General features: G+C 43.1%; 1 protein-coding gene across 1 annotated transcript in view; it reads right to left on the bottom strand.

Annotated features, from left to right (window-relative positions):
• Window positions 1-65: 65 nt before the first annotated feature.
• The window catches only part of LOC133124017 (mediator of RNA polymerase II transcription subunit 14-like), a 29,647-nt gene continuing 17,802 nt past the window's right edge, over window positions 66-11,910 (bottom strand). The window contains exons 20-30 of the mRNA XM_061234822.1: window positions 11,232-11,384; window positions 10,430-10,699; window positions 9,878-10,006; window positions 9,285-9,396; window positions 6,837-7,019; window positions 6,261-6,499; window positions 3,588-3,767; window positions 2,705-2,812; window positions 2,029-2,154; window positions 1,248-1,437; window positions 66-797 (exon numbers count right to left, since the gene is read on the bottom strand). Of these exons, the coding sequence (XP_061090806.1) occupies window positions 724-797; window positions 1,248-1,437; window positions 2,029-2,154; window positions 2,705-2,812; window positions 3,588-3,767; window positions 6,261-6,499; window positions 6,837-7,019; window positions 9,285-9,396; window positions 9,878-10,006; window positions 10,430-10,699; window positions 11,232-11,384 (1,764 nt within the window). The 3' untranslated portion in view covers window positions 66-723. The remainder of the gene's footprint in view (window positions 798-1,247; window positions 1,438-2,028; window positions 2,155-2,704; window positions 2,813-3,587; window positions 3,768-6,260; window positions 6,500-6,836; window positions 7,020-9,284; window positions 9,397-9,877; window positions 10,007-10,429; window positions 10,700-11,231; window positions 11,385-11,910) is intronic.

The raw sequence follows: 11,910 nt of genomic DNA, 5'->3' as shown, positions 1-11,910 counted from the left end.
TGTGAAATTGCAAACTAAAAAATCCATACAATCATGCAACTTCAAAAAGCACAACATTTGATGTGTCGTTTTAGTTTATAGGTTTATTAAATAGTGCTTCAAGACAGACAATCAGTCTTAGATTCTTGCTTTAGCCCTCATAGGCAACCATAATAAAACAATGCTTATAAATGCGGATTTATAGTAATAAAATTGACAGCCTTAACAGAAAAGTGTTTAATTTCTGTCATGACATCAGAAAGAAAGGATATTTACTGACAACATTAAGAAAGAAAACTGCTCCAATTCCTCAATAGTATTGGTATAAAAATGAATCTGAATAAAGTTTCTTGCAAAACATCATCTGTATTCTTTTTAAAACACTGTAATATACAAATGTACAGCTGTAGGTATACAAACCTCAAACTCACTGGCTTATTACCTTTTCCCAATGAAAGAAATAAGTCTGAAAAATACAATTCTCATTTACTTCAAAGAGATTTACCGCTTGCAAATTCAAGAGGTCCTTGATTGCCTCTTTAAATATTACAAAATGTATTTGTATAGAAAAACAAAAGGTTTGATCGCTGATCACAGTCCACTCTCTTTCCATTTCTGATGAATGGTGTACACCTGGGATAAGCGAATCCTATAGCTGCAGTTGAAAGGTTTCTTGACTTGACCGCCTAATTTGTAACCAGTGCATACAATGTCCAGAGCTGCTTCGGAGAAATGGAGGTCAATCTATGGACGTCCACCAGGGGACAGTGTGAGGTTGGCCATGAGATCATGAACAGAAGCAAATATTGTGCATTCACCTGAGGAGGGAAAGGAAGGAAATAAGAGATTAAAGCCAATTATGATATAGACGGAAGCAACAGAATTACAGTGGGCAGTATTTTAGCACCCTATGAAGGCTTTCTTTTCCAAATAACATTTCACCCCAAGATTGCATTCTGGAATATCTGTATAGATGCTTTTCTTTCCTTAATTACAGCTTTCCTTCTGCTTAAAAGGTAAGTTATTGCATCATACACTTAAATGGAATAACCTTAATAACAATAAAATATTGTACCAGTGAAGTGCCTTTTACCAATAGAACAAATGAACCTCCAAGACAGAGACAGAGACAGAGACAGAGACAGAGACAGACACAGACACAGACACAGACACAGACACAGACACAGACACAGACACAGACACAGACACAGACACAGACACAGACGCAAGCGGGTTCACGGAGTAAACGCAGACAGAAAGGCTCTCACCCTGGCGGGGCGGGTGCACTTCGTTGAACCTCCTGAGGATGGTGCTGACCATGAGAGCAGCCGCCCCAGAGGAGCTGTGCTGACGCGGTATGTCTGCCTGCTGGGTCAGCCCTGTGGCCATGTCGTACACGATGGGCACTATGATGCTCATGGGCTCCTGGGGCGCTACCAGCCGCTGGGTCAGCTGGAGCTGGGGGGGTTGGACGGGACATGGATTACAATCTACACACACTGTTCTTAGCCTTTCAGTCGCAAGAGTGCCATATGCCACTGTAAAATAAGTTTTCAAAGAATCTACATGAATTTATTTATTTTTTTGAGCCCCAATTAAAACCCTCCTATCTTCCCAACTTTCTCAATTTTCTCAACCAAAACCAAAACCCCCTGGGATTTGAGTGGAGCCACTTCATATGGACTGAAAGGGTTAAGGCAAGGTTTTGGCATGTGTAAAAGTATTCGCTCCAGAAAAATCAATACATGGTAGACGCAGACCTGGGCTCAAATAGCTAGTTTTTTTTTTGATACAAACACTTTTCTACATTTGACTAAACTTACCCATCTGCCCCTCCTTGCAAATGCCTCAAATTACTCAAATTCCCCAGGCAAGATCAATGGAGCACACAAGAGTATTTTAATAACTACCATTTGAACCCAGGTCTGATGCTTACACCGGTTTCCTACAAGACAATGGGTGCAATGCATAAAAAAGTATTGGTAGAACCACAGTGTCTTTCCTTGTGTTGCCGATTCTCTCCCAGTATAAGAGAGCGGGTGTACTCACAAAGAACAGCATCTTGGATTTGAGCACCACAGCTATAGTTCCCGGGGGTGCAATGGGCGGGGCGCTGGGGGGAATGGTTAAGCAGAACTGCACGTTCCATTTGAGCTGGGCCGCCTGGTCTGGGGACTGAAGCACATGAGAGCCAGCATCATGGACCTGGACACCTGGACACCAGCCGTGTCCACCCACCCGTCCACCCCCACACACAGTCAAACCGCAAAGGCATGCTTTCCCCACATTTGCTATACATCAACCAGATAAGTCAGGTTCATACTCTTAACTTTGAATGTTCCATCACTAGATCACTGAAGAGGAAACATCCCAGATTTATGCGCATTCAAGAAGGGGTTTGGCCAAGGGGAAAATAGCAGTGACAATGGATGTTCTGTTCTTGGGCACACCTCTGCATTAATACCCGTCAAAAGAGTGAATGAATGCAGCACTGGAAGCATCTGTTGTTAACAAGAACCTCATGTTGCTAAGAAAAAGGAAGGGCATGGAAAAGTTGGAGCTGACCACCTGGTTACTATACACCCATATGTTACGTCTATCAGAGTTGAGATCAATTCCACTTCCATACAGTCAGTTCAGGAAAATGAATCCGGAAACTGTGGGACATTGATGCATTTCCTGAATTGAACTGGACACTGATGGTAGCAATACTCAGCAGACTCACCAGCTCCAGCTTCATGATGCGGACACAGTCTCTGAGAATGTTGGTGGGCGCGCCCAGAAGCTTAGTGAAGGCATTTAGCGTGTTGTACTTAAATGGAGGGCCAGCCACCTGATGGGGGACATTGAGAACAAGAATGATATTAACTACAATGTGAGAATGACTCCACGTACCATACACTCATCTTGACCCACCAGCACAAGATGAGCCCCCAAACCAGACACCTGTAACTGAAGTGACTTACAGAAGCTGCATTTAACAGGTCCAGAAAACAACTGCTAGAGCTAAACATAAGCAAAGCTACAAACAAATTGGTACAACTGCAGTGAAATGCCACACAAACTGCATAACAAAGGCTGAATCACATGTTTCACTTCCTCTCTGCTCTGGCCCTGCTCTTGCATGAAGCGACATGGTAAGAACACGGTAAGATCACTTAACACCACCACCCACGACCGAATGCTCACACGCCCCAAGTCACTGCTCTCGAAAAGATGCAGGACACGCTTGACGTCAGAGATCCGCCTCGGAAACAGCAAGCGCAGCCCAGGGTGAGTAGGCAGGGAGTGAGCCTCCTTTCAACTGTCAGGAAGTGGGTCTCACAGGAAATCAGCTGAACGCCCACCACACATCAAAGCAACAGAGGGGGCTTTAACAACCCTCATGGACTCATTGAGAGGAGTTGGTAGGTGGTTTCACACATTAGCCTGTTCTGCTCAGTCAGTCTTCTAGCATCGATCAGGCCGCAGTTAGCTCAAGTCTGCTTTACTTGCACGTAAACACAATGGGCTTTTTGCATTCAGATCCTTTTCATATGGACATCTTGTTTACAATGTTTTCTTAGTTTCAAGAGGAAACGTGTGCATGTAGGTGCGTGTGGTCTCACCCTTGTCTCAAAGAACTTCTCCAGCACCTGCAACTCCTCCTGGGACCATGGGCCCACATTTTCAGGGGTCACCTTCAACTGCAGGGTCTGGTAAGTCTTGGGGTTCAGTGCCACCCTGCACTTCAGTGCATCGGTCTTAAAATTGATGACGCCAGGCTCATTGGAGGTAAGGATGTTGAGCTGCAGAGGGAACAGTCCAACCATAAACCAAACATACTACCCACATGCATAAGATGAATCAATCCCACAGTAGACAAGCACTGTAGACAAGCAGGAACAAAGCAGTGATCTACTGGGCCTTCAAGTGGCCACTCCCCTCAAGTGCGTTTTTATATATATATATATATATATATACACACACACACACACACACACACACACACACACACATATATATATATATATATATATATATATATCAGACTACACATTTAAATGGAGAAACAATAAGCAAGCAGATTACTTCAAATGCTGTAGGTTAGCAGGATGGGGGTGGGTTTTATGTGCTTCCCAAAAAATGGCTACTACAATGTAAAAGTAACAAAGTAATACAAGATAAATCCTGTAGAGCTGGTATGTGGTTGACAGAATTTTAAGTGAGGCAATGAACACTGAATCATTAGCATTCACCTCCAGAGCCTCTTGTACAGATATCTGAAAGGCATGGGACCAATGGTTCACCACCTGTCCATCAGACCAGCACCCATCTCCATTTGCCCACATGGTTAAAGTAACAAAGCTACAGCAGATGCAGTGACCTCCCCTGGTAATTGGACTCCTGCATTCTGCGTGCATCCCCAGAGAGAGCAGAGGTGGACAGGCTTGAGTTTCCCCAACCTGCTGAGAGGGCCTGCTTAGCATAATGTCAATTTTCACAGGAGTCATTCCGGGCCATTCCAACTCAACCAATTAAGAAAAGCCAACTGAGCTTGCAGATTAAAGTGCGGAAGACTGCTAATGAGAGAATCAAACACTTCAGCTGACATTTACATTTTAAAGTACAGACATGTCATTAGAGAAGAATAAGAAATACAGAGAGATATGAAGACCTGAAGAGAATGGCTCAAAAGAAAGAAGAGAAAGATGGAGAATGATGTCAGAATGTAAGTCAACTAGATGTATGCAGAGAGACTGGGACAGAGAAGAATGTAAAGACAGACAAATGGAAAAGGAAATGTATAGATATGGAGATTGATAGGGTGGGGGGAGAAAATAACACAATAAATAGAAAGACATGCACAGACAAATAGATAAGGGTTGTTTTCACTGAGGTCATAATTTTATATAAACAAAGGTTTTAGTGCCATTGTCCTTCCCTCTGGTTTCCCTGCTCAACATTACAGTAATAGTAATTTACTAATTTAATGCTGCCTCCTATTTACCAATCTAGCTTTGTGGTTTTTTAAAAGCGCAATTTGTGTGATAGTCAGTTGTCGGAAACCAAAGACCAATGACCAAGATGTGAAATTGTATACAATTTCCAAAATCATTTTAAAGCAAGAAGATTGTGGAAGGCTGCAGTCAACAGTCATTCCAAGAAACTTCAAACTTGCAACAAACATTTTGTTCTAGGCAAATTCAATGAAAAAATGTGAAAAATTAATGCTCCCCTTAATTACTAAATCAACCAATTAACCAATGTAATTAATAATGAGATCCAGCTAATTTAATACCAGCCAGGGTTGATTGCAGCTGTAACTTCACTCATACTGAACCTTACCATCAAAAGTAGTCACCACAAAACTTGTACAAGCACACTACGCCACAAAGGAAATTTAGATCAGTGTAAAAACAGTCTGAATAAAAACAGACAGTGTATCAGTCTGTATTTCAGTCTATATATCAGTCTGTATTTCAGTCTATATATCAGTCTGGAAAGGCTTTCAAAGTCATTTCTAAGGTTCTGGGACTCCATCGAGCCACAGTGAGAGGCATCATCTCTAATCAGAGAACAGTTGGAACAGTGGTGAATCTTCCCAGGAGTGGCTGGCCTGCCAAAATCTATCCAAGGACACAGAGACCGCTCATCCACAAGGTCACAGAAGATCCCAGAAGAACAACTGAAGAACTGCAGGCCTCTCTAGCTTCAGATAATGTCAGTGTTCATGACTCCACAATAATGGGATTCCTGGGAGAGTAGCAAGGTGGAAACCACTGCTAACCAAGAGAAACCTCAATGCTTGTCCCTGTCTAATATTACATTTTGTCTGAAGATCTGAAATAAATTGTCATTGTACTGTACCTTACAAACTAACAGGCATAGTCGGCTAGCTAGCAATCAAACGGAATAATTTGGAGTTGTTGGCAACTTGTTGGTCAGCTAGCTAGGTATCTAAGAGAAAGATGAGCAGTTGGACATTTAAAGACATTTGGATAGAAAAGGACATGTTCAGACAAAGGAAAAGATGGAGAACAGGCATGTACACAGACAGACAGATGGACATTACATTACATTATTGGCATTTGGCAGACGCTCTTATCCAGAGCGACGTACAACAAAGTGCATACCCATAACTGGGGATAAGTTCGCTGAAAGACCCTAGAGGGAAGTACAATGGACTCAACCTATTAAGAAAAGCCAACTGAGCTTGCAGATTAAAGTGCGGAAGACTGCTAATGAGAGAATCAAACACTTCAGCTGCCATTTACATTACAATGGACGCAGAGGCTTACGTTGGGCTCCTGCTGGATGATCCTCTGCAGGTGTCTCCTCATGATAACGGAGCCAAGGAACCGCTCCAGTGGGGAGCACAGGTAGCTGGCGGCCAGCCCGGGCACCAGGCAAGGTGTGGGAGACGGCAGTAGTAGCACATGCAAGGCACTGTGGGTAAGCACAGTGGGGATGGAGGCCGCCCAAGAGCGCTGAGGTAGCCTACGATGGGGTGCCATGTTGGATGACATTGCTTGGGAGCCTGTTGATGGAACAAATTCATTTGCATATAAATAGGCAGGGCACTGTGAACACCATGGTTTTCTACACTGTCTCCAGTCTGTGGACTGAGAGTCTCTTCTGTAGACTTGAGCCTCTCAAGTAAACTACATAGCTAACTGGGCACAAAAAAAAAAAAGGGGGTCAAGTCAACAGCTCTAGGAGTGTTTCAACGGACTAATGTATAAAACAGAGGAAATTGTTTGGATGAAGACTCAAGGGTCAGAATGTGAACTATTGCAAGTGTTCAATTATTGAACGTTTTATTGGCTAAAATGGCATTGAATGCCATAAAAGATGTAGTGGACTCAACGACTTACTGGTCCCAGCGCGTGGAGAGTGTGAGACATCCGGAATGGGGGAGTGAAGCGAGGGGTTTCCTGGCGACATCCCGTGGATCCGTGCCCCAGGGGAAGGGCCAGGAACCTGTGGCGACCCGGGCCAGGTGCCAGGGCGCTGGCTGGGTGAGACCATGGCATAAGGAGAGCTGGGGTCCAGAGCTCCTGAAACATAAATGCAAGCTATCAGCTGTATCGCCAGTGAATACTTCATTACATCCATCACCAGAATGAAGTTGCTGCATTATTGCCTAGCCCATGTATGCGTATTCATTTATGCCACTCTCTTGGCCATGTGCCCCTTGAAGAAGAGATATTGCAGCGTGTAGTTCTGCGCTCGATAAAGGATAAGTAAGCGAGGATTGAGGGGTGCGTGGCTATAAGGAACTAAAACACGACAGGGTGGTCGATGTGTTCCTGAAAAGCAAAGCAAAGAAGTTGAACACCATGAAGTGGTTTATTTCCATACAATTGCACAGCTCAGTGGTTTACTTCTCTTTACAAATAATGCAGGGGTGCACAACTCCGGCCCGTCAGCGAGCTTGTTTCTGTTCTAACCGATTACCTTAATTTATTTTTCTGACAGCTCTAGAAATGATGTTGGTTTACTCCTGTACTTGAGCACAGTACAATCTTTAGGATACACCTGCAGTCTGCACCTGTAGCTGGTGCATATAGAAATGTCTAATAAAGACATTCAGTTAAATAATAAAGTTTAACTGAAGTTTGCACAAAATCCTGAAGCGGATCGGCCCTTGCTGAGCACCGCTGAAATAACGACATCTCTACACTGTGAGGTACACTCCCAATTCCAGAAACAAGACTAAAGCAACACACAATGGCATATGCCAGAGAGCGCATTTAAATTCTCCTTTTGTAAAGTTCTTGGGCCAGGCTTCAGGAGAATGAAGAAATGCAGTTAAGGAGCAGAGAAAATAAATTAGGAGATTGGGCTGCTGAAGCGAGAGAGAGACCGTCTGACCGACAGACGGAACTCAAACCAAGCGCCACGGCAGACTGCTGTGATACGAGACCAAGAAGCTGGTCTAGCTTCATCACTGCCTCTTAGAACTGATCTCAAACCTATAACCAGGAAACCACTGTTCATTGCCATTGGTGAAATAAGACATCACTTTCACTTTAGAGCCACAAACAGGAGGAAATGGTGTGTAGTCTCACTATCATCCTTTTCTGAAGGTTAAACTGAGACATTCCAAGGTATATGCCCATAGAACAATGACTGCAATATGAATTCTCAACTTATAAATATCACACACACACACACACACACACACACACACACACACACACACACACACACACACACACAAAGATGACATTAAAGATATGAAGTGGTGATGAATGAATACTTTAGAATAGCACCAGTCACTCTTGCTGTAAAATTCATATTGTTGTTAAATCCCTGACCCTTGTCATTACATCAAAAAATGATTAATGACTCATGTTGTAGCAAAAGGAGCTGAGGTATTAAGTGCCCACCTGGAAATATAGTAATTTACACATTGGTAGACTAGACTTGTAGACTATCTGCACAGACTTTCAACAGGATATTACATTCTGTGATCATAATAATGAAGAGCATTTTATATGGCACCTTAAATCACAAGATTTCAAAGTGGTGCATGCCTTAACTGCCACCACTGTGCAGCCCCAACCTAAGCACATAAGCATCCAATGAGAGGAGTCCGTCAGCCCGCAATCATCCTATTAACCAGCTCCATCAGACATCAGCGTAACAGTCGGCATGCACACAGGCATAAACAGTACAGTGGAAATTCCACCAACACCTCTGACCAGAAGGGTGAGGGTGACCATAAATGCATTCCTTTAAGGTCTGATTTAATGCAGGCACATCTTTCCTGCACTCATTAGGTGTAGCTGCTGGTAGGCCCAGTGTAAACGTGCTTGCAGATACAAGCATTCAGAGGGAGAAAATGAACGCAGACATACACATTCACAGTGTAAACTTCCCTCAGGTTTACTCTCACTTCGGGCATATTACAAATTCAGTCACTCGCACATCATTACACCCAATACAAACTAGGCTGGCCATCCTTAGGCACATGTGGACTCCATGTTTTTATATAAAAGCATTTCTATATTTAAGTGGACTCCTGTCGTTTAATGCGAGTGGCTTCTCCAGACTACAGAGAAATTTTTCCTAAATATTTTCATTTTCTCAACTTGGACCAAAATTCTTTTTAATGAGATATGGTGATACATTTCAATGAATTACCCTTGGGCGTATCACTTTTTGTAAAGAATATAATTGTGATAGGCAAGTCTTCAAACTGCGTGATCCTTTATACACTGTCTTTCATGTATAATTTATGTATGATTTTTCCGCATTCGACATTTGGCAGTAAATAACACTATACAGGTGAAATGACACAAGGAAGACAGACGTACCTGGAGACTGCGTGGGCATCATGGTAGGTGAGGGTGCCACGTTGGCATGGTATGGGGCAGGCGGGGAGGTGAGGGGAGGGTACACTCCGGCCCCTGCCTGCTGCTTCACAAACTGCAATAATGGGAGAGAGGAGAAGCAAGAAATACATTTAATTTCTATCAATTTATTTAATTTATTAATTTATTAATTTATTAATTTATTAGTTTATTAATTTATTAGTTTATTAATTTATTAATTTATTAAATACATTTCCAAGAATCCATCTTGGTGGTATTTGTTTACCATATCTATTGGATCATGCCTGGCTTCTCGTAAGACATACAATGGTGAATGACTTAGCCTATATTCACCATGTGAGCTTGATATGATATGATGTTCATGGCTGTAGACAACTGATACTTGTGAATTGTACCTTACCCAACCAGCGTTCTGTTGTTGTTACTATGACCTTTGAGACCTTACTGTATGTCAGTTGTGCCAACTAAATGTAATGTAATGGAATGGATGCTGAACAAATTAGCAGAATACAGGCAAAACAGAGCAGCAGCAGTGTGTAGCTGCTCATTGGCCTGTATGATGAGGCCCCTCCCACCTGCTGGGGCTGCAGCTGGTACATCAAGTCCACGGAGTCCCCGCCCACAGGAGAGGGCGGGTTGTCATCCTCGTTAATGGAGCGTCTTCGTGCATCCTGGTTGCTGTCCACAAACATGTTCAGGAAGGTCTGCAGGGTGACAGGAGACAGGACACAAGCACATCGACACCCACACCACATCAGCAAAAACACCGCCTTATCATTACATTTGGACTCATCAGGTCCATTTAATAATAATAATATCAACAACATAAACACTATTTGGCCTGCAAAAACACTTCATGTAACAAAAGTAACTTGTTCATGTTCATGATTGACTGTTTCTGTTTTGTATGAACTTATTGCTTAATGCTCAACAAATTCCTGAAAAAGAACTAGAGATAATGTTATTATATGGTTGACACAAAATACACAATAAGAAGAACAACAATAATAACAACATACAATATAATATAAGAACACAGATTTATTTGGTCAGTAAATGCTCTTGTTTAAAAGCAGAGACATAATTCTAGATAAGAATTATTCTTCGAAGCGAGAGAGAGGGTATACCTTGAGTCCTGGAGCTGGGTAGAAGCCCTCCACGATCTTGGTGTTGTCGAAGAGGCTGTAGGCGCCGTCGCGGATGGCCACCACGCCCCGGCTGCGGCAGTAGATGTCGATGCAGTACATGTTGCGGAAGGCCAGCCGGATGTGGGTGGGCGACTGTGGCAGGATGGAGAAGCACTGGTAGGCCGTGTTGGTCCTCTGGGTCAGGCCCAGCATCGGCACTGTGGGCAGCTTGTTGATGGCATTGAGAGGGGCCTGGGTATCCGACAGCACCTACGGGAAGGAGGAAACTAATTATTGGCAAATCCCTCTTAAAATAGTCAACGTTTCATAACATCATTTCTATTATGCTAGCAGAAAAAAAGAAAAAGAATAAGTGGATTCTAGCAGCCAGGAACGACTATCCAGAATTTCATGAAGACCTTCTTTCATCCAACAACCACTCTCCACACTGGGAAAGTTGGAGAATTGAAGGTTCCCATAGCACTATGATTGCACTCAAACCCAAGACAAGGAGTTATGATTCATTGATTAATTGTAACTAGAGTTCTTTAGGAATGTGCTAAAGAATACACTCAATTTCTACACAGAAACAATCAGCATTCAACACTAATGTCTAATACTTGGTAAGTCACCCTTTGCCAAATAGGTAAATGTATAACGTCAAAGACATGGCTGACGATATCAGTTCCATTTCCTGAGATGTCGTCAGCCCATTCAACATTACACAGTATCAGCAGTTCCTTCAGATGAGGGTCAATATCATGAAGTCGCTGTTGTAATGGACAGAAGTGGATGGGGATACCTGCAGCAACTGCAACACTGTGGGAGTCTTGTTGAACATTTCTTGCAGCTGGTGCAGGATGATGTTGTGGCAGTTGCTGCAGCCGGAGTTGGGCCCCACCGTGCCGAGAGAGATGTGGAACCGCTGAGTTGAGGAGTTCCACTGGATCGTGACCTGGAGGAGAGAAATTGGAAAGCCGAGTCTCACCAAACCTGATAAAACTGTTCCTAATCCGGGATAGGGACATTAGCATACACTAAACTATGTGCAACATTATACGAGACAAGTGGCAAGCTTTCATTTTAAATATTTTTTATTGTTTCCGAGTACATGGTCCACATCAAAATCATGACTAGCAAATTCCATTTGTTTTCTTAATGACCATTCAGGAGTTTCTGGAGATCCATCACATCCTTTAACTCTGGACTCTGGATTTGACATGTTGGACTTCTAGGAATATGGCAACCATCACCAGACATGCACATCAAACACCTCAATCATTCTCAAAATGCTGAGCAGACATCAAGCTGGTGCCAAGAACATTAATACTGAACCATAATACGCCCCACGGGCAAGCAAACTGTGGTGAGATTCCCAAGGCTGAGGCAATGACGCTAAACTAAGATTTGCGGGGAGCAAGGCAAGACAGAGCAGTCTTTGTAAGCACATGAGTGCCCAACCAGTCACAATACAGCTTCTG

The sequence above is a fragment of the Conger conger genome, chromosome 3 (assembly GCF_963514075.1).
Source record: "Conger conger chromosome 3, fConCon1.1, whole genome shotgun sequence".
In the NCBI taxonomy this organism is placed as follows: domain Eukaryota; kingdom Metazoa; phylum Chordata; class Actinopteri; order Anguilliformes; family Congridae; genus Conger; species Conger conger.
Note: the sequence above shows the minus strand (reverse complement) of the source record. Positions and strands in the feature narration are given on the sequence as shown.